Raw genomic sequence first — 23,852 nt, 5'->3', positions numbered from 1 at the left:
TTAAACAACAGAATAGATTTTTCTAAAATTCGAAGATCCTTTTTAGATCCCTTCAAATATGTACAATAATCTTTTCTTCCATTACCACTCACAAAATAAATCTTTAAGCCTTAAATTAGATACCCATTTATTATATTTAAATCACTGACGTAATAGACTGAGTGATGCTTAGGAATTTATGAAAAAGTTATGATTGTGATGCGTTTAAATATATGAGTATTCAGTGGGTCACATTTCATGAAAATATTAGTTTTCAGATAACGAACTATCTGGATTTCTATGTGGCCGATCTAAAACCTGTTTTCAGTTACAGAAATATGTCTGCCATTTAATCAAAGAAAAATTTTTCTGTAATATATGTACTTACTTTTATTAAATCTGTTTGTGATTTACGAAACAAGTAATAATATAGAAACGGGTTTCAGTCTATCAGTTTATTTAATAAGGTTCATCAGACTCTTGTAGACAACTCAATTTAATTGATAAAAAATCGTATGCACGTGTCTAAACAAAAATACAAATTTTCAATTGGCATACTTCGCATTCGCATAGTCGACAATAGCATGCTTCAACTATTAAAAATAGTCTATTTTTATGTTAAAATTTTAAAAATTAATTTTAATGTTAAATAATTTTAATAATATAATTTTAATATTGATAATTTTTAAATAATATTGCGATTTTTTACTAGAAATTTTATTCAAATTTATAGTAAAAAAAAAAAGTATTACAGTTCGTTGTCTACCTAAAATAAATAACAAATTAATGTCTAATATTCACTGATGATGATAGATTTTATAACACATTTATCAGTTTTATTTATTTTTTTCCTCCTTTCCCGGAATCTTGCAATAAGGTTTTATTTTGTTTTTATGGATGCATACACTTCTTGACAGAAAACACGTTGCCCGTTGAGTGTTCCAACAGCCTTGACATAATAATTTCCATTAGTGATCCAAGATGGAAGTGATATAGTTGGAATTTCGATTGCAGCATCTTTCACAGTATATCTTCCCTAGAAAACAAAAGACGAAATTAGATCTTGTTACTTCATAAAGTATTTATCGATTTATTGGAAGGCAGTGACATAACTATCGGACCGTAGTCCAAATTGGAGGGACCTAATCAAATGTGGGGGGCAGAAAATATACAATTTAAAACGAGGTAATATTCTGCAGCAAGTGGAGAAATAAAATGCATAAAAAACATTCACAACTTCGAACATTTTCACCTTCTGAAGATAGATGGCAGCACAATCGGTTCAAAATTTATTTTATTGTTTATATATCTTTAGTTAAACGTCAGCCATCACGAAATTTAAAATCTGAAATATTGACAAAAAATGTAATTAATTATTTGAGATAGTTCAAATTTGAGATGATAAAAGAATACAACATTAAATTTAAATTAATTATTTAATTTGGATTAAACTAAATATAACTTCACTCTTTCCGTAAAATGTTTTAATTAGATTTACCTTTTCAATTGGACAGCTGCAAGGAAGTCCTTGAGCTTCAATCGAAGAGGGACAAGGTTTCGGTATCAGAGAACATATGTTGCTATACGAACACGTTCCCCAACCACTTATGCAAGGGATCTTGACCCAGATGAACCACACTTTCTTCATTATTTGCACATCAAGCTTGAAAAACAAAATAAACATTTTTTACTGTTCCACCTAGTAACATAATGGTCATTCTGTATTGAAACATCACTGCAATTGCTAAATGGTAAAGTAACGTCTGCAGATTTTTCAGAAACAGTTACCTTCTTTTATCTAAATTCAGTTTCAATTATCCGAAGGATCGAGAACATTTCGAAAGCGTGATAAATTTAAAAATTAAATCATTATTAATGGCTCCAGTGCTTTGTTGCTCATATTGAGCATTTGTCTGTAGAAGTGTGGGGCTGATTTGAACGTTGTACAGGCTGAAAAACCCAGGAATAAATAACGGGAGGAAACCTTACTAGTTCTGCCTGAGGTGGGCTAACAACCTCAATTGAGGAGGCTAGAAATTCTGTGTTGGAACTCAGATCTTTCCAAACAAGTTGTCACGAAAGACTACTCGTGGTAAATAAATGCAGGCTATGTAATTACAAAAAATTAACTTTCGTGTTCTTCTACTGCAGCTCTATATGGCATCTTTCGACAGGATAATACACCATGCCATCCAGCCAGAAAGGTACAGATATAGCTTGCGGAACATTTGAACGAACTTTCAGAATCTGTAATGAATGCTGTACTAGCTAGTGAGAGTTTCATATGATTTGCGTTTCACAACCATAATTTCATATTAAATTGTGGATACGGATGATGATGTTCTTATACTGAACCGAAGTCTTAGTATATAAATGATTTCTCTGAAAGGAAAGCAAGAAAAAGAGTTGCCTGATCCTGAATAAATATAAGAGACTCCCGTACTGATATATTCGTTTCTCGGCATGGGGCTGTTGTTAAGATATTTTGAGTAACTCTGAGAGCAATTGGCTATCTCCACCATTTTCAAACACTACTATGTGGTAGCGCTCAGAAGTGCAGTGTTTGATATTGTTAAAAGTACTATCTTCATATTTAGCACCACCAAGCAGAGGATGATTGTTAATAGAATTTTTTATGATTTATTGTTGCCATCTTCAGTTAAATGCTCATAATATTAACTGAAGTGTGCATATATATAGGAGAACAATTTAGATAGAACAGAGAGTATGCGGTACTTACTTTGATGGATGAGGTGATATTAACGTCAGTTGTAATATCGGAATTAATAATTACGTTTCCTGGAACAATAAGAGGATCTGGAGTTAGAGACAATGATGACACTTTAATAGGATCTGAAGAAGAGCCACAGTTTATCATTTGAAACGAGGAGGCACTTGCAATCTAAAAATAAGACATTAAAAACGTGAAGAAGAAAAAAAAATATATATATATCAAGAATATTCATAAATGCAGAATATAATTCTTAAAATACCGATTACCGAATAATGCTTTTCAAAGACATTACAAGTAGAAAATAAGTTGGCTTTAAAGTAGCGAAAAATGGTGTCAGTCTTCAGAAGACACGCAATTATAAAGTTGTGCGGTATAAAGGGTTTCTTTGATTTTGAGAGAAAAATTAATGGAATGAAACCCTTATAAGTGCCCCTTAAGATGTGCTAACACAGCCTGTCATAAAAAAAAGTAAGCCAGTTACAATTAATTGCTAATTAATTAGTTAACATATAAAAGTAATTGTTTTCACATCACTGCACATTCGCACAACGTTAGAGAAATACTTCACTTATTTCCTTCCGGATTTTTAGTAAAAATTGAAACGCAGTACATATTTCACGGATTATCTGCGATTTAATAAAATAAACAAATAGCAGCTTAATACGCAGCAGTCAGCATTTTTGTAATATACTTTACTTATTTCTTCCTGGATTTTAATAAAAATTGAAAAATAACACGTGTTTCACGTTTATACTGTGATTAGCATAAGCAAAAGGTAATAATTCATGATTTATATATTTAGTAAACCGATAACAAAAAAACCGGGACTCATCAAAAAGCAACGACTTTTATGCGCGAACAGAGAAAATTTCTTTTCTGGGAGTCCTCCATATTGCTCATTCATTCCTCCAATCAGAGCACAACAACGAACATAATATCCAGTGCTTCAGCTACAATATAGCCTACGTGATACGCATGAAAAAAAAAAAAAATTAAATTACTGGGTTGGTTCGATTTTAATGAAATTTGGTGGGATCGAAAAATCTTATTAAAAGAGCTAAATATAAAGTTTAATGAAAATCTCCGTCGTGAGTCGAGTTATTACATGCTGATGGACAAACAGGCAGACATGGTAACGACAATAAGTGCTTAACCCGCTTAAAAAAGCCTACAGCATTCGAACTCAGGCATTGCTTATTAAACTACAGAGTTTTCCTCCCCCACCCCAAATAATAGATGAAAACGGTTTCTATAGAGAGCTTACTTCGCTATTACTCGAAGTTATCCATTGCTTCCATTCCTGATCTAGAATTTGTGGTTTAGATAACAGGATCATCAATTCTTCCCTCGTCAGATTCTCGTAACGGTCAGCTTGTAGGAAGTCACGTAAATTAACTCCCACACCAGACCCACCTGCAACGCATAATACGGCCAAGAGAACAAAGATGAAGAATTTACAGTTACACATCATGACTGAATACAGATGCAGTGTAACCAAAAGCAGCAAACGCGTATGTACACGTGTCTATATATATGTGCACCCATGGACAAAATCACTGATAAATATTGACTGATGACTTCTGGAATCAGCATTGGGATGACGGCATGTGACAAAATCTCACAGATAATGACAGATTCACTTTGATAACCTGGGAAAAAGTTTGATTTAGTGTTGTACATCTTCAACTGTTTATCAATGTTTGCTCCTCTGCAGCATCTGTTATTTTTCCGACGAGATTATCTTCCTTGATGTTTAAAATACATCGATACTGTGAATTCTTCCAAATTACACTCCCAACCGAACGTAACCCTAAAGATTGCTAACCAAACTTCCACAATTTGCATAATAAAAAATCCTAAGTGAGATTTAGATATTGAGAACACTTCAAACACTCCACTGGTGTCAAGAATGAAGAGATAATTATGGTTACAGACTTCTTAGGAGTAGTCTGAAAATGGCATGGTTGTCTGAATCAGTGGTGTCCAACCTTTTCCCTTAGGGGGCCGTATTCGGAGTTAGATTTGTTTCGTGGGCCGCACAGAGTGATTCGAGAAAAAATTGTGTCACATTTTCCATACCTTGTTACACGTAAAAGGAAGTTTCTTTTTTTATGTTACAGTTTTTTCTTTTCAAGCTATATATAAAAAATGCAAATTCCCAGCACTTATATGTACAATAAACCTATGTCAGTGATTTATTTTTTAGATTTTATTAAAATTATAAAAATATGATTTACTTTTTTTTTAAATACTTTATTACGTCCTGATGGTATTTCTCGATGGAGCTCCAGGTCCTGCTGGTATTTCTTCACTTGTTCTCAAAACCTACGCTCCTGAATTAACTCCTGTTCTTTTCCGCCTTTGTTTCACTTTCTTAATCCAAAGGTGTTTTTCCTTCTGCTTGGAAATTTGCTCATATTCAGCCAGTTCCTAAATAGGGCGACAGATCCCTCCCATCCAATTATCGTCCCATTGCAGTTACTTCTACTCTTTCTAAAGTAATGAAGAAATCAATTAACTGTTAACTCTTAAACTATGTAGAAACCTTCCGTCTGATCAACGATCATCAGCATGGATTCCGTCAGTGTCGACCCTCAGGTGATATTCTGGCTTATGTTACCAATTTATGGACTAATTCAATGGAAAAGTTCGGTGAAACACAAGCAGTTGCTCTTGACATCTCAAAGGCTTTCGATCGTGTTTGGCATAAAGGTCTTCTAAACAAGCTTCCATCTTATGGTTTGTCCAGTTTGTTCAGTTTTCTCACTAACCGCTCTCTGAGGATGACAGTAGATGGCTCCGTCTTCTAATTTCTCTTCTAATGCTGGTTTCCCCAAAAGTTCAGTTTTATCCCTCCATTCTTTTCTTGTTGTATATTAATGACCTTCTTCCATCGACCGGAAATCCTATCCATAGTTTTGCTGATGACAGCACATTGCATTCCACTTTCCAGTTTGAGAAACCTCGCCCTGCTCAATCAGCTTCAATTTTCTTCAAATATCCGCTACCAATTCCTTAAATGCCGATCTGCAGTGGGGCAAAGACAACTTAGTTGATTTCAACCCTTCTAAAACTCAGTCCCGTCTTATATCTCACAAAAAGGATTCATCTGCTCCTATGCTCATCTTTGGTGACAATTCAATTTCTAGGCAAGTTGATATATCTCTTTTGGGGATTACCCTAACTTCTAATCTCACTTGGCACAAGCACATTACAAATATTGCTTCCTCTGCATCTAAAAAACTTGGTTTTCGCTTTCACTCTCAGCGTTGCTTTTCTTCCAAACAGCTGTTCATTCTGTACAAATCGCAAATCCGCCCTACCATGGAATATCGTTCCCACATCTGGGGCGGTTCTCCCAAAACCTCTCTCAGGCTTCTAGATTCCATTCAGAAGAGGGTAATTAGGTTAATTAATGACTCATCTCTGACAGACTTTCTCTACTGTGTCTCAGACGTAGTTTCTGCTGCATGCCTTTTCTACAGAAAGTTCCATGGGCACTGTTCTTTTGAATTGACTTCTATAATTCCCGCTCTCTCTTTCAAAACAGTCCGAACACGTGCCGCCACCAGCCAACATCCATTTACTGTCCAACTTCAAACCCACAGAACCAACTTTTCATCTTCCTCATTTATTCATTCAACTGCCGTTTTCTGGAACAACCTTCCTTCATACGTATTTCCTGAAAATTACAATCTACAGAAGTTCAAGTCCAATATCAACAAATATCTTCTTTCGTCTTCTCAACCTCCAACCCAAGCACGGTACTAAGTACTATAGGTTCTATTACCTCTCGTGTTTGGGGTTTTCATAAAAAAAAAAAAAAAATTATGCTCATCCGTTATTCTGTTTCTTTTAAAATGTTCATTTGATTTTAAGAATGGAAAAAATCTGCTTGCAAACATACGTTGATCCGAACAAAGTAGCCATTTTCATGGGATTTTATTTTATTAGCGGAAAATCTTTAGATGGAAAAGCGTTTTAGAATTCAAATAGTTTATATTCGCAGTCTGTATACTTATTTTTGAATCATATTTTGACTTGAAGATCAATAATTTCGAGTTGCAATCTGTGATTGTAGTTTTCAGCCATAGAAGTAAATGGGTTCTCAAACAAAAGCGTATGTCTTTTTCATGGGATTTTATATCAGAAAATCGACTTTCAAACTTGTCAAAAAGTAATTGTAATAACGAAAGGCAACGATTCTTTGGAAATTTGTTTTTCCTTTAGCTCAGTACAACATTCAAAGCGAACTAAATTGTTTTGCTGAATTCGGGATTTAAATAATAACAACTTATTCTGAAATGATTTGATGTCAACAAACAAATCAGACCAATTTTCCTTTCCCTTGTAGTTTTAAATTAAGAGAATTTAAATGGCTAGAAATATATGTATGAATTGCAAGATCAAACAGCCACTCCATATTTGATAGTTGTTTTATTGGTTTCCCCTTTTCTGTGTTGAAACATTCGGTGATGGTTCAACAGCCATATGAAGGCCATGGCCTTAATATGGCTGTTGATCTTATAAAATTTCCAGTTGAAATAATCACATTTATAACGTGTTGGAGATCCAACACTTTCCCATAAAGAGCTTCTTGATGCACAGTGCAGTGAATTCAATCTGAGGTTCAGCTCCGATATCTATCATTTTCTTGGTTATTCTTCCCATAAGCTCGATGTTTTTACTAATCATATTTTTTTCATCGCCAGTTGTGACTCCTACCAGTTTTTTTTAATAATTAATCCTAACTTTTCAATAGAAAATTTTCAAAAAGATTTTCACCTGCAGTTGCTCCGTGCATACTCTGTAGATCCACTAAATTTTCAACTGGTACAAAATTATGATCAATTCTACGTATGAAGATGAGGAGTTAGGCTGCGTCATTTACATCAGCACTATCATCCAGTGCCACTCTAAAATATTTAATTTGTTTTATGTTTTGCAAAAGTTGCTGGAACAAATTTTCTTCTACTCTTCGAATAATTGCTTGTCGAGACAAACTAATGCCTTGTATCATTGTTCCTCTCTCTGGACGAATTTTTCCACAACTTTTAACAAATAACGCTTAACAAATCACCATCACTGAATGGTTTACTTTCAAAAGCGATCAAATGTGCAACTTGATAACTGGTAAATAGCAGATAAATTTCTTGACTGATACGTTTTCAGTGTGTTTTGTTGTTTTCTTAATTCATTTTTTAACTTTGAACACTTTTCTTTTTCAACATTCCTTTATGTTGATCATAAGATTTATGCTTGGAATCAGTGTCATTTTAAATTATATTCTTTAAAAACTCACACAATCTCCTGACACACCAAACACACTGCTTTTTTGTAGTAATCAATGAAGAAATAGTCTTCAGTCCACCTTGGATCAAAAAGAAACACTCCAAATCGATTTTTCCCTTTTGGAACATTTTTAAGAATTTTTTTTTTTAATTCGATAGAAATTAATAATTAATTCAATGCAATGAACAAGCTATATCAAAATACATAACTACTAAAATTAAAATTAAAATTACAGTTGCTCAGAGCGAAACAGATACAAAAATATAGATTGTAACAGGTTTAATAATATGAATTATACATATATTAGATTAGATACATAAAGCTTTCGGTTATCTAGTTAACCTTCTTCAGTTGATATGAAATGACAGTTAGAATGGAGGCGTGTACTGCCAATCTGGTACGTGAAGCGCGTGGCTAATTGTTTGAGGTTGAAGCCTGTAGTTGTGATGTATGTGGAGGTGGCCAGCGCTTGTCAATGGACAGGATCGTTGCTTCAGTGATAGGGTGGACTTGACAACCACTGTTCCTGTTCACTGAGGTATTGGAGAATTTGAGATTTAACGATTCCAACCAGGCGCGGCGCAGATAATGGCGGGACTTATCCACAATCACGACATCGCGGTGTGGGTCAATGTCGTGGTGGGTTGCCCAGACGTGTTCGGCAATACCTGAGTGCTCCACATCCGCTAAGCGGATCGCTCTTTTGTGTTCGGAAAGGCGTTTTTCGAGCCGTCTCCCAGTTTCCCCGAAGTAGCAGCTAGTGCAGTCACAGCAAAAGATGCGGTAGACCAATCCGCTTTGTAGTAGGGTGGGGACAGGTGTTTTCACTTTGGAGACGAGGGATCGTAATTTCCTGCCTGGGAGTTGGAGGCACTTTATCCCATTGATTTTAAGATTCTACAGACCTGTTGTGACAGGTTTGGGTAGTATGGGATAAAGGCGCTCGTGGTTGAGTCACCACCTTGGATGTTTCTGTTGGTCGCTACGTAGACATCAAAAGCTCCAATACCTCAATGAACAGGAACAGTGGTTGTCAAGTCTACCCTATCACCGAAGCAACGATCCTGTCCATTGAAAAGCGCTGGCCATGTCCACATACATCACAACCACAGGCTTCAACCTCAAACAATTAGCCACGCGCTTCACGTACCAGATTGGCAGTACACGCCTCCATTCTAACTGTCATTTCATATCAACTGAAGAAGGTTAACTAGATAACCGAAAGCTTTATGTATGTAATCTAATATATGTATAGTTCCTATCATTAAACCTGTTACAATCTATATTTTGTATCTATTTTGCTCTGAGCAACTGTAATTTTAATTTTAATTTTAGTAGTAATGAATCCGGAGCGCATAGGCCTCTTTAATCATATACATAACTGTATTTAGCGTACAGTACATATGACTTCACTGAAACACATGTACACGTGGTACATCGAGCTGGACGTTTGCATGCTTGTACAAGCAGTGGCGAACGATGCTGTTTTAGTTCACTTTCCGCGCGGGCCTTATAAAAATTATTCGCGGGCCATAGGTTGGACACCACTGGTCTAAATAGTACTCAATCTCTTGTCTGCGCGTGTAGCACAGTGGTATCGTCACCGTCCTCCCCACACCGGGTGGAAAAGGCCTGGGTTCGAATCCCGTCGATGACGCGAGGAACTTTAATGGGCTTTTTTCACTCCGTCGCTGAGTTAGTTGGTCTCAGGCGTAGATAGCAAGGTTTTTCTCCCCAGTAACTGGGGTTTTTTCGTCCAGCAAAACAGGCAAATCGACCATAGAACATACGCAATTTACAGACACAAATACGGGTTAATGTATTTAATTACGGGCGACCCTAAAATAATAATAATAATAATAATAATAATAATAATAGTACTCAATCTCTTTCTGCGGTATTGACGGGACAAACTGCTGTACTTCTGAATGTCTGAACTTGCTGGCCACTGCATGAAACACAGAATTAATCCGTTTAGTCCAGGTTTGATGACTCCTGATCATCTTGTTGACCTCTGTGGAATCAATCAAGTATTGATTCCAAGGAAGTGGACAGTTGGGAAAGTACAGTGGAAACATGCTTTACCAAAGTACAGGATGGAATAGGAATGTCACTTACTCACGTTGACCATTAGACGATAAACGCCTAGTGTTTAGTTAAAGAGATCCATTCCAACTCTTCTATTAGTTCTCTTGTTGTTGTTGTTGTTGTTGTAAGGTTTTAAGAGCATAAGCAACTGGAGGCATATTGTTCCGTGTATATTGTCTGAAAAATTTTGAGTGTTCTGAGGTAGATTTTCTGTTTGCTGGACGAAAAACCCGAGTTTCTGAGAGAAAAAACCATGCTACCCTCGCCTGAGACTGACTAACTCAGCCACGTTGTGAAAAATACCCATAAAAATTCCTCTCGTCATCGACTAGACTCGAACTCAAGGTCTTTTCCACCCGGTGTGTGGAGAATGGCGATTCTACCAACTGTGCTACCCACAAGAACAGCAGATGAGCTCTGGAGCCATGAAAGGTGATTGATTTGAATGTGAAATTATATGTTCGTGTAATTTTAACAAAGGGTGGAGAAAAGAAAATAAAAGTGCAAAACTTTTAGAATTATATATGTTTTTAATGTTGGATACAGCAAGTCTTATTTTCAAGAGATAAGCGTAAAGAAATTTAAACACGGTGATTGATGACAAATCCTCTAGAAACCTAGCAAGGGATTTATCTTCCCTACCCTCGCGGCTGCTCCAATGTTCATCGTTCTAAATTACACTATTACAAGCTGGGTGGCAGACCGCTAGGTAGCGCTGTTCTCCGTACTGTTTTACTTTGTGCACAACACCCAAGTAGCAGCGTATTTATTTGCGCATTTGCAATTTTACAGTGCAGGGAATGAATGAAAGTAAATGAGTCTGAAAGATTCTGCTTTGGAAAGACGCACAGAGTATATCACGCGTTCAAATCCACACGAAATACGGTAATATTCTTCTTCTATGCAACCGCCGGGAATATAAACAAAAACTTTATTTATTTATCTAATTTCCAAATAAATTTCAGTACACTTTCGTTATTATTAACTAAGTATCTAAAGCAGAATAAAGATTACTGGTTAATATTATGGCTACTAGATGGCGCTGCACGGCTAGTCATTTTCATAGAGGAATTTCTCGTTAGTTTAGTGACAAATTTGTAGTAAAATATTTTGTTTCTCTGTTATAATTACGTTCGGGTACTGTGTTTTTTTCTCTTTCTTTTTCATATAAGTGTCAAGGCTATGAGGCCTATTGTGTCTGTAAATTGCGTGTATGCTCTGGTTGCGTTGCTTCTTTTTCTGGATAAAAAACTATGCCTAAGATTAAATAACTCAGCAACTCAGTGACAAAAACAAGCCTACAAAAATTTCCTCGCATCATTAACAGGATTCAAACCTACCCCTTTTACACCTGATGAGGAAAGAACAAATATTTATTTAAATTATTATTTATTTATTTATTTACGACAAATATTTATTTAAATTTGCGAATATCTGCTATCTAAGTTTCTTCCAAGGCAAAATGTATGCAGTGAGTCACTTTATAATCAATAATCAATTCACAAAGTTGGAGCAAGGTTACCTAAATATGGTTATCTCCTCAAATAATCACTGATAATCGGGTGCTTACATAATATTTATTTATTGAAATCGCCGAGAAAGATCGAAAAGTCTTTATATAGTTATTAGAATAACGAGTAAGTCAACTAAGGTCACGAGGCGTCAGTATAAAGTGTTGCACGTGTAGTGTGTTCTTGGGCAAGTTTGGCTGTTTTATAGGATGGAAAACTGTAGTTTCTGCTTAGAATATAAATTAACTAAACCGCTTGTATAATATGCTGAATCATTGACTTGAAAACGTCTCAAAGGTATTCAATGGGATTATAATCGCGGATTTGGGGGTGACCAAGGAATTTAATCTTGGTATTATGCTCAAATCATTAGGCTCTTGTCCATAGAATTCGCACAAAGTAGATAGCACAGAGGTGACGCTAAAACGACCAGAGGGTCGCTATAACCTTTTTGAAATGGTATATATCGTATTTAAGTTAAAAGCATGATGTCCGAATCTGATTTTAAGCTCTGAGACATCTAAATCAGACTGGCTTTGTAGTTCACACTACAAAATACAAATTATAATTATATATAAATAAAAATAGAAAATATTATTATTATAATATTAACATAAAATTAATATAAATATAATTTATATTATATCAATTTAAAAAGTAAATAATAATTATTATTTTTAAACTACTGAAACTTGTTGTTTATATTCGTAAATGTTAATTTGTGTAGAAATGTGTATTAGTGGCCGATTTACGCGGGATGAAAATCCAGGAGCAATGCGACCCACGCCTGTGATTAGCGAACTACAGCCTCTTTTAAAGAGGAGTTCAAAATTTCCAGGGATTTCGCTGCAGCTGATATCTATTTATTTATTTAATGAGACATCGCTATGACAGTTTTTCGGAAATTACTACTTTTTACTTCCTACTTCTTTTAAATAAATGTCAGGTTATCCTTTTCGCAATTCAATGTGTTTAAATGTAATGCAATACCAAGGCAACTCGTGGTAAAGACAAAATTTGTTATTCTGTAAGCATTAAGACCATTCAAATCACGTGGTAGTGTGGATCTTGCGACTACAAAACCTTAAAAGAAAGTCCTACATTTCAAAATAATTTTTTAAAATTGTTCTGTTTATTTAAAATGGGATAAAAACGTCCCAAGCGTTTCCCTTCATCAGTGGTTACCATGGCAACAAAATGATGGAAACTACTTGTTTTGAGATACTTAAGTGCAACGTTGGGTGGTTTTTTTTGTGTGATTGCATTCATGTTTTATATTAGTCTGCGTTTCCAAACTTCTCCTGTCAAATCTTTTAACACAGTTTCTGAATCGGGAGCTCTCCTTAATTTTTCAAAAACGTTTCGAATACTACTTACACCAACTGGCAACCACGTAAACCGATGCTACGTAAACACATACTCATTCCACACGATTCTACAAATAAATATTATACAAGAATTCAATTTATCAGTGGAGATTCGATAAGATAAGTGAGCTTTGGATACGATGGCATCATGAATAAATCGAGCCCGTTTCAAATCAGTGCTAAAAGCGAATTTTGGAGACAAATGGAATACTTTTAGTAAATTGTTTTCGTTTCTTGTTTTATCGACACTTCAACTGATCTCGAAAACATTAATTCAATGGGAAAGTTATCCAGTCTTTGTCGGATGAAAGAAAATTGATGGCAGTTGAAGGGTGGGAAGAGAAACCAGAAAGATTAATACATTAATATAGTTAAAACGTATTATTTTTGTTAAAATTATTTTGATAAAAAATACGTGATGTAGTGTAGGCCTAACGATATCCAATGCACTCTTACATTAAGTTGTAGTGATTAATTAATGCTTGTAGTAGTTCAAATAAAAAAGCCAATGTTCACCTGATTTTACCTTCACAACAAGATGCCTTGGTTGGTATTGCACTACTTAAAAATGGCGTGAGCAAATTGCGAGTGAAGTATTCAACTGTAGCTTATTTATTTATTTATTTTTTTTTTTTCATTAACAAACATTGCTTTATCTTTAACTGGTAGAAAACCCTTTGGTAAGTATAAGTTCGCTATCGCGATGACAAGCAAGCCGGACTTTGCAACCTTTCAGTTCATTCAGATGGCTCAATAGTTGGGAGACAACTTACAACTGAGTGCGCATTCAAAGTGCTCCAAGGAATTGGGAATACATTCAGATATTATCATGTAAAATAATGTCAAAAGAACCAATAGCTAGCGGCCTTAGGACAAATCAATTTGTCCTGATAAGGAACCCTTCTTGAAAATGAAATTTTTCCTGACTGTAGATATTTCCATTGACGAATAAATGCATTTATCCAAGTAGTCAGTATTCTATTTAATATATTTTCTTCAAAAAAACAAGAAATTTGCATATCATAACTGCAGAATTATTGATTAAATAAACTGACCACTGATGTCTATAATTTGGTAGTAAAATAATTTGAAAATCTGTGCTAGTAGACGTTAGGATTAGGTCAACTTCTTTTATATAAATATCTCTACAGAATAATGCTACTCCGCGTTTGGGCTTAGGCTCTTTAGAAATGTCTTCACGTTTGCGAACATACTTATATAGGGTTACCAGATCTATATTTCAAATGCTAGGACAAAATAGGAAAAAACTAGGACATTTTTATTTTTAAAAACGAGGGCATTTTAAAAATTATATCTATTACTAAAAATTACAATAGATTTTTATCGTTACTGCCAATAATTTTCAGTAAGTTTGAATTACAAATTAAGTAATTATATGTTTTGCAATCCATTTTCAAATTATAGGTAACCAAAAAAATACTATTCACAGTATTTGTTTCCATTTTATTTCTAATGTTGCTCCATTGATTGCTAATTAATGTGGGCAAAAATCGAAAATGTATATTGAGCAATTTTTAAAAGCTCGGAATATTCCTCGTAACTCTTACATTGATTAAAATATTCATCCCACTTTCTATGGGCTAATAAATTTTCCCAATTATCACCTTTCTTTTTCTCAGAAAAAAATTCCTTAAAATTCATAAATTGATCAAATAATCTACTATCGTCGATTTTTACTCCTTTTTCATAAAAGAAATCCAAAGAACTCTGTATATCATTCCATTTTGGAACATCTTTTAATTCCCAATTTTTTGTCACAGATTTCTGATCTTGTCAGAGTGCCATTGAGTTCGAGAGAGAGAGAGAGACCCTTGGTAGCGAAGTCATCACTGAATTGTTAAATTTTGAGATAATACAGTCCACTTAATGCAACCAGCGCATTGATTTTATTTATTGTTGTATTGACCGAGAGTGCAACGCACAGAATATTTAATGAAATTCATTTTATGATGAGATTATTTTTTTAAAAAAAAAACTAGGACAATTATATCCATCTAAACGATTCTTCTCTTTTGACATTAAAAACGTTTTTACTGGCGTTATTCCAAAAATTTTGTAACGAAAAACCGTCACGAAAATTTATTCCAGTTTAATTTATCTTCTACTGGAGAAATTTAATGAAATTTAGCACGGAGCTTCATCTTAGCTCTATACTAGAGACAAAACTTTCAAACCTCTGAAAATTGCAGTAGTTTTTCCAGGATAGTGGAAAATATGAACGTGTGATCGAGGAAATTTTCTCACGTAATAAACGGGATAATGTGGAAGTATAGCATATCGTGTTCCAAGGATAATAATGTAATTATTATTAATAAAATAAAAACATCGTTATATTATTATCCATGAATTTTATTAATATCTCAAAATTCAAACGTTTTCAACGCCTGCCGATGACTCTTAAATGTAAAACGCTAAACGCTAGCAGCAGGACAGATTATGTACCTGGTACGAATTTTTCCCCCCTTTATTCATGACAATAATTTCCATAATGGTATAATTAGAAATTAAAAGGAATAAAGAGAATAGTTTGAGTATATTTCTTTGAAATGTTTATTAGGATGTTACTTACATAAATGTACGCTTAATATGGTTGCCAACGTTTCAAGGTTTTATTGAACACTGTTTTCAGCTTCTATGGCAAAACTTATAAAAAGCATTGTTTTTAGGGGGTTATTATGTCCTAGGGGGTTATTATGTCCTTAAATTTTTTTAGAATTCGCAGACAACTCTAAAAATCGCAGGTTCCGCGAATTCGTAATTAATCTGGGGATTAACACATAAATCCTGCCAAGCTTTTTCTGGATTTTAGGTGCTAGATTTAAGTACTGTGGTTCGTTTTAAAACAACGAATGCAACAAATCACGATTTATTGCACTCATTGTTTTATTAAAACAATATTAAAAAAAAGGTCCCTGAGACCTTTTTTTCTGCACATGGTCCAGATGGTTTTGTATTATTTCTTTTACTAGTGACTCCATTACGTTCCCTGGAATAGAAGTTAAACTAAAAGGGCTGTAATTGCTTATGTCACCTTTCGATCCCTTTGTGAACTGGGGATACATTCGCACTTCTCCAGTCCGCAGGGAACTTCCCTGAAGGATGCGCTCATAATTATGGCTAAGGGTTTGATTACCTCCTTTGCTACCTCCCTTAATATAAATGGACAGTCCCATCCACCCCTGTTGCCTCTTATTTTATTCTGCAATATTAAACTTAAGTGGTCGTATTAGCCCTCAAGGCACATGTACTTATGCACCCACGCGCCTGACCATTCGACTATCCTGCAGTTACTGCAAAATGTCTGAGGATTATGTTTTCACGAACTTTTTCGTGAAAACATAATGATGTTTTTTGATGTTTGCATCTTATGGTCCGAAGATTTATTAGGTGCGCGCAGTGACATAGTTTTTTTCTTTTTTTGAGATTAGACTGTACATTTTTGTGTGCAACATCTGAATGAAGCATTACTCAATTCTCACTAGAACTTGTAATTTGTTGCTAAGATAAAGATCAATAAAGCCTTACTTCTCAAATCTTTCAATAAATCAACGTTCCTGACAACACTGAAGAAGAATTTTTTGAAGAAAGTTCAGACTACTATAATCGGTACCGAGTGAAATATAATTAAATATTAACCACTAAAATTTTCTTTCTAAAACTGTGTGCTTCTTATAGTTCGGAAAATACGGTAATTTTGAGTAGCTAAAACTAAACAACGCAAAACGAAATCATAATTGATAGCTGTTTATGCCTAATCCAGTGTCAAACATATAATATCTAAACTTAAAAATAAAAACCGTTTAATTCATTGGCTACTACAATTATTTATAATTCTTCTGTTCGCAAGAGTTGAAATTTTTTTCGAGTGGAACCATGGAATTATACTCTCACTTTCCACCTATTAATAGTCACCGACGGGAGGCATCCCCTCGGGAGAAAACAGAGGCACAGATAATAGAATGAGTCAATTGGTAATCATCTTCAAAAAGCAAACAGGCGAAAATACAAAGGTCCCGTATTTAGTGATCTCGCTATTTACAAATAAAATGCCGAAGGTCATGTTCTGCGATATCGAACCTACCTTGTGACAATACCTCTCGTGTCACGGTGAGCATTTGGCCAATCACTGCCATCGAACTTGTTCACACCGCATATATATATCCATCCGAAACTAATAGGGATACTTTCTGTTTTCGACCACCACTCTTGATCCACAATGTACGGACTAAAATGTGCAGTCGTGGTGGTGTTCGCCATTTTGTGTGCCACAAGTGAGGCAGTCAGCTTCCGCGGTTTCTTCCAAGCTGACTTTTATCGGAAGATGATGAAAGACGAATTGATGACTTTGTTATCTAAACCCCAAGTACTTGACCGAGAATGGAGGCAGTGGGGGTCTTTGGATAATAAGCAGGTAAGTAGCCCATCGATTGTTTTTGTGTCCACTTGACTTTTCTCATATTTTACAATCAGTTTTGAAATAACCGATTTCGCACTAGCAAACTATTTACTCTTTCAGACCACAACGACAGTACACCAATTCAGTTTCAAAAACTGCGGCTCTTCCACCGATCCTCTCGAATTGAAGGCCTTATCAATAACTCCAGATCCCATTCAGGTTCCAGGACCAGTTGTTGTTAGCTTCGATGGCATAACTTCAATAAACATCACATCATCATTCCAGGTAATCCAGCATATAATCCAATTTGTAGATTATACTGAGAGTAACTGATGGTGATTTTAGAATATAGAAAATGGATATTTTATTAAGTACGATGACACTACCCACCTAATCTGTAAAAAAATTTCGAATCTTCAATTTAGAAATTGTATTTCTAAAATAGGAGAGTTCAGTGTTTTGGCTTCTTAAATTTTAATTTGTAAGACATTATTGTAGAATTTTAATACGTAAGTTGTACGATATTATTATAGGATTTTTGTACGTAATTTGTAGGATATTTAGGATATTATTCATTAAGAATTATTAATATGTATAATTAACCACTCTTTTACCACTTGGAGTTTTTAATATATATTTTATTAAGCATAGCTTAAACTAATATATACAGTAGTGTGCTGCTGACCGCCCTCTGATGATGGGTATCGGCAAGATACCCGAAACGTCACACTATTGTATAATATTAGTTTAGGCTATGCTTAATAAAATATATATTAAAAACTCCACGTAGTTAATTAATGAATCTTAATGAATAACAACTATGTAACGTCCTTCCCCAACTATATTAGGATATTATTGTGCGGTTTTTGTACGTAATTTATGCAATATTTTTGTAGATTTTTTGTGCAATTTGTACATTATGGGTGGTATGTAACTTATACGATATTATTGTAGGATTTTTGTACATAATTTATATGTATCATTGTAGGTGTAATTTGTATATTACTGTAGGACTTTTTTTTTTGTATGTAATTTTTATATTCTTTAAATTAGATTTCCAATTAATAATAATTAGAATTCGAAAGCATTTTTAAACTCCATTATAAATTCGGTTATTCTGGATCTTTTAATACCACTCAACATTACCTAGAAACAAATCGAAGAGAATAGGCGATCATAATTCCACGAATTCACGATTTTGCATTCGCTTTTTAATTCCTGTAAATCAGCAGGTGCTTCTGGAGAAACACCTGTTAATACTTATTTGAAGGTAGAGGGGAAAATTCCACCCCGGATTAGGGTTATTTCTTTTGTTTTCAGTTTCTCAGAACTCGATCGAACCTGATCACACAACCAGCTAACGAACCACAGTGGTCATCTGATAGCACTTTTATTTTTTAAAATTTATTTAAGTTTAAAAATATGTTTTTAATTTAAAAAAATATTATATTTCGCCACTATAGCTAAAAAAAAATTATTCCTTAAGAAAACTGATCTAAAAATAAGAGACCAAAATATCCAATTCATTTCCCAGTCTTCAAAGAACAACTGAAGTATGTAAAATTACTTCAGTTGTTCTTTGTTAGTTTCTTAATTAAAAATATGCAATTTTGTGTTTTGTTATTATTTTCTTTAACCTGTAGTCCATGGACTCCTGGCGAATCCATCGATGGGTCTTCGGAGTCTGTGAGGTCTCAAAAAATTATTTTTTCTTCGCTCGAAGCAGAACAAACATTGCCTTCACAGAGTTGCATTGATGTTGAACTACTATTTTAAAACGAATAGTCGCGCTAAATAGTTAATCACGTGTTTATTAAATACATACGGACAGTCTGAAATCAAGTAAAAATTGAAGTGCTAACAAACACAACTGCAAGTTTCGTAGCGTTAATATGTTCATGGCATAACAAACTTTGCCTTCAGCACGAGTTGCACTGGTATTGCACTACTTGCTGCTGCTGCAGCCGAGTGGTCAAGTAAAAGGGTGCATAAGTACACGTGCTTTGAGTTACCGGGGTTCAAGCTGCATGACTGTTCCTGTGGTCATTCGGGGTATAAATTGCAATTATTTTCTGTAATATACTTCAGCATTACTGTATATATGTCAGTTTGGACATTTTTAACGACTTTGAGAAACTGAAATAAAGATGGATGCATTTTGTAGAAGTCGGTATTAAATTGTGAATGAAAACTTTCGCACGCATTTATTACCTGTTCTTTCGAAACATTGCTTCTGCACGTATACAAGGTTAATATTTTCCATTTTATCGAAGATAACAGCAAGCTCGTTTTTAAATTAATTTTCAGTTTCGTTATGGCTTCAACCTTAGGGCCAATTGAGAAATTAAAGCTAAAACAATCTTCAAAATTTCATGTGGAGATAAAACAAAAACAGACACGACAAACAATGGATCCATATTGTTATTGTAGTAGGGTTTTAGGAGCATCAGCGACTAAGGCCATATTTCTCTGTGTATATTGTCTGTAAATTGCGTATGTTGTGAGGTCGATTTTCTGTTTGCTGGACGAAAAACCCGAGTTTCCGGAAGAAAAAAATCATGCTACCCGAGACCGACTAACTCAGCCACGTGAAAAAGGCTCTTAAAAACTCCTCCCCACCCGATGTGGGGAAGACGGCAATCGTACCAACTGTTCTACCCACGAGGGTGAGATGCATATTCCGGCTGCTTTATTTCTGTAATGACTTGCCAGTCCTAGATTTTGTATCTTCTTAAATCATACTGGTCCCAGGGGAAATATGCAACGAATTCTTGGTGGTCAATACAGGATGACTTTTCATGGCTTGCAACCACCAATTTTGGTGTAAAAGTTTTGGTAAACTTTTATGTTGCTTCTGCTTTTTTTTTTTTTTTTTTTTTCAGAGCAGATGAATAAATTTTGATGGTTTTTCTGATATACCCGCTTCGTATTTTCTTTGGAATCAAGAACTAACAATTTCTCGATTATTTTTTTTAATTATCCTGTCATATTTTGGCAATCTTTAAGAGGGGCATCTATAGATGACTCCAAGATATTGTAGATTGCAGGTGCTGTGTAAGATGATACATATGCCACATACTCGGACCTTTTAGCTATTGTCCCAATGTTTCCGTTTCGAAATTTGAAAATACTGTAACCTAACCACAATGCATTGCTTGCTGTTATCTTCAATAAATCATTTCACATATCAAACGGTTTATAATCATAAAATAGTTTTTGTTTTTGTTTTTGAGTCAGCAGTTCTGTCTTCTTTTTGTATAGTACTATGGTTATTATAACAACACGATATTTATTAATATTATTCCAATAATGATTTATTTATTTTTTTTCATTTTCTTTTGCAAGCTGCAACTGAAGGTGGAGAAGAAAGTCTGGATTGCATGGATCACAGTGCCTTGTGTAAATAATATGGGCTCGTGTTCGTATACGGATCCATGCGCTTTAATCCCAACTCCTTGCCCAGAACCATTTAAGAAGCAAGGACTGCCTTGTCAGTGTCCAATATCCAAAGTAAGTTAGTTTAATAAGACTGCACATCGATTTTTATAAAAGTTACAGTATTTTATATTATTATTATTATTATTATTATTATTATTATTATTATTATTAGCTATATGGTGCAAGGAAGCCTGAGGCTTATACTGCACCAGCCAAAAAAAAAAAAAAAAAAAAAATTCCCGAGCCACCCTGAGAGAGAGACAAAAGGGAATCACCAAGAAAGAGAAGAATGACGATATCCAGCTCAGGACCCTGGGTGTGCCATGCCCATAATCACCAGATGTGAGATTTCTATAAAAGATCATCTTAAGCTTAATTCCGAAATGCGAGATTTCCTTTGTTCTTTATTTATTTGCTTTTTTGGTCAGCTATCTATTAATTCGACATATTTGCTAAAGCATAAATAAATGAACTATTTTATTCATTAAAATATTTATATTTAAATATGATAGATGGCAGCACAGTTGCTCAGAATGCACATTTCCATCAAATATCCAGAAATATTCTATCAATTGTCGAGAATTTTCGTTATATAAAACAACGTTTATTGGGATATCATGCATTTTGAATGGTAAAAATTAAATCATCTCCTTTTCCGATTCAAAATAATTACAATTTTTATTGAAAATTCAATTTAGTTGTTTTAACTTTTAATTGCATTTCAAATACGTAAATAGGTACATTTGTTCCACAGAAAACATTACATTTAATGCCATTAAAAATCTTATGTCCTTATAAGAAACCTGTCATTAACCATCAACTGGTAAAGTAAAATATTTTGAGGGAAAAAAAAAAAAAAAGGAGGGTGCTCAAGAGGACTGAGATCTGGTAACTGGAGGGCCCACTGCAGATTGTTCGGATGAGATCTCCCTGTAACAAATCCGTGTTTTGATTGCCGTATAACTGCATTTCTTTCAAGCTGATCCTACAATACTTCTTTAACCCCATTATTTCCTTGAGACAGAAGTACAGATCTGTAATTACTGAATTGCCCTTGGATCCCCTTATCCCCTTTTCTGAATATGGAAGACATTTGGACATCTCCAATCTATTTACACCTGTGAACTCAACGATGCTCTCACAACTGTGGCCAAGGGTTTGCTTACCTCTTTTGCTTCTTCGTTTAGCATAACTGGATAGATTCCCGGCTTCAGATGTCTTATTTACTTTTACCTTCAAGGATTTCTTTTCCACTTTCTGCTCATTTATTACAAAATCACTTAGCTCGCAGTTATAACTTGATATACTTCTGGTTTTTCCATCTCTAAAATCTTCGTGTGCGAATTGTATACGAAAAATGCTTATTTTGTTTGTCAGTAACCTGAACAGAATCATCAACTGTTATGCCATTCATATCTAGTGGGCTAATGTAGTTCATCTCTTTCCTTATAACGTTAAATTCAATGGGACGAAATGGTATTCGTCCCACTGAAAAGAATTTAAAAACCATCTGCGACCACTGTAGTCACCTTTGTGAAAGCACGAGCTCTTCCCTTTACCCTCGACAGTATTTATATATTTAAGTAAATTCCACATAAATAGATTATGATCACTGCTACGTAGCGGTTCCTTTTGAGGCTTTTTTCACGAATGAAGAGTTGTTGCTAATAATCAGATTAAGAGTATTGCTTTCTCTTGTTGCCTCTCTCACATGCTGCTGTAGAAAACAGTCACCCAATAAATCCACAAAAGTCTTGCTAGTGTGTGAGTGACCGACCAACTCACAAGTTCCACTTAATTGGAAAGTTAAAATCCCCCATTATAAGACATTCCACTTTACTGGCCCACTCTGCCCGTGTGTGTGTGTGTGTGTGTGTGTGTGTGTGTGTGTGTGTGTGTGTGTGTGTGTGTGTGTGTGTGTGTGTGTGTGTGTGTGTGTGTGTGTGTGTGTGTGTGTGTAGTTATTCATTATACTCATGACGGTAACGTGACCATAGCAGACTCCTACTCTCATTTTAGTTTTCCCTGTACTTATGTCACACCAAACTGATTCGACATTACACTGAACACAGACATCATCCCGGTGTACTGAGATTCTGTATGCTTTTTAACCAAGCATAACTCCCCCTAACTCCTATACTGTTTACGCTTTTTACTGTCCGTACTCAAATCTGTATCCCATCTGTCTGAGAGGCACAATGTCTATGATTTCCCTAAAATAATAATAAAAATAAGCAAACATATATTTTGTAAAATGTTTATTCATACTAAGTACGTGTTTGCCTGTTCTTATTTTTCATCACTGAATACTTCGTAGCCATATTTTAAAATGCCAACAGCCAATACTCGTATTTATTCAGAATTGGACACATATTGATATAAATATTTTTTATTGCTTGCAGACCCTGAATCAGTCCTAAAAGTATGGCCTGCATGCTACTAAACTATATTTTGTTTTTCCTTCTAATTCTTTTTTTTTTTTTTTTTTTTTTTCTGTTAGGGGGAATACGTTCTAAAGGATGGAACCTTCCAGATTCCACAAACAGCGCTTCCATCTTGGATCTGTGATGGGGATTTTTACATAAAGGCCACCGGAACTCTTGATGGACAAAGTCTCTTCTGTTACGAAGTGTATGCATCCGTGAAGACCTAAATGAGAGCATTTTTGGTTAAGATCATTTTCTGCGAAAGGTGTATCGGGCCGGCAATCTGTGATAGCAAGGGGAAATTGCTAACTGTGTGTGTGTTTAGATGTGAATAATATTTATATAACGTATCTTTTAGTTTTAGTTTTTAAACATAACGCAGTGCTGTTTTTGTTAAGTTTTTGGCTTCTGTTGTAAAAGCAAAAACAAAATAAAATGATTATCAAAAGGTCTTTTGAAGAATCTTATTGTAGACGATTTCAATTTTAAAATGTTGGCGTTTTTTTTTTAAATTCAGTTTCTTAGATATTTATATATCACACGCATAAATCAACACACTAAGCTGTTATAAAAAAATCTCTCATTTTATACGAATGTAAG

General features: G+C 34.7%; 2 protein-coding genes across 2 annotated transcripts; one reads left to right on the top strand and one right to left on the bottom strand.

Annotated features, from left to right (window-relative positions):
• Positions 1-859: 859 nt before the first annotated feature.
• On the bottom strand, positions 860-17,125 carry LOC150090737 (ganglioside GM2 activator-like). The gene is made up of 4 exons (XM_090371066.1): positions 17,087-17,125; positions 2,720-2,881; positions 1,478-1,642; positions 860-1,015 (listed from the first exon to the last, which is right to left on the bottom strand). The coding sequence occupies exons 1-4, from the start codon at positions 17,123-17,125 to the stop codon at positions 860-862; spliced, it is 522 nt and encodes a 173-aa protein (XP_090227192.1).
• An 83-nt stretch (positions 17,126-17,208) lies between these two features.
• On the top strand, positions 17,209-23,564 carry LOC150090736 (ganglioside GM2 activator-like). Its single transcript, XM_090371030.1, has 4 exons — positions 17,209-17,403; positions 17,509-17,673; positions 20,734-20,898; positions 23,327-23,564. Exons 1-4 carry the CDS (start codon positions 17,209-17,211, stop codon positions 23,477-23,479), a joined length of 678 nt encoding a protein of 225 aa, XP_090227156.1. The 3' UTR covers positions 23,480-23,564.
• Positions 23,565-23,852: the final 288 nt, after the last annotated feature.

Source organism: Mastigoproctus giganteus, chromosome 1 (genome assembly GCF_048544385.1).
Source record: "Mastigoproctus giganteus isolate SK-2022 chromosome 1, ASM4854438v1, whole genome shotgun sequence".
NCBI classification, from domain to species: Eukaryota; Metazoa; Arthropoda; class Arachnida; order Uropygi; family Thelyphonidae; genus Mastigoproctus; species Mastigoproctus giganteus.
Note: the sequence above shows the minus strand (reverse complement) of the source record. Positions and strands in the feature narration are given on the sequence as shown.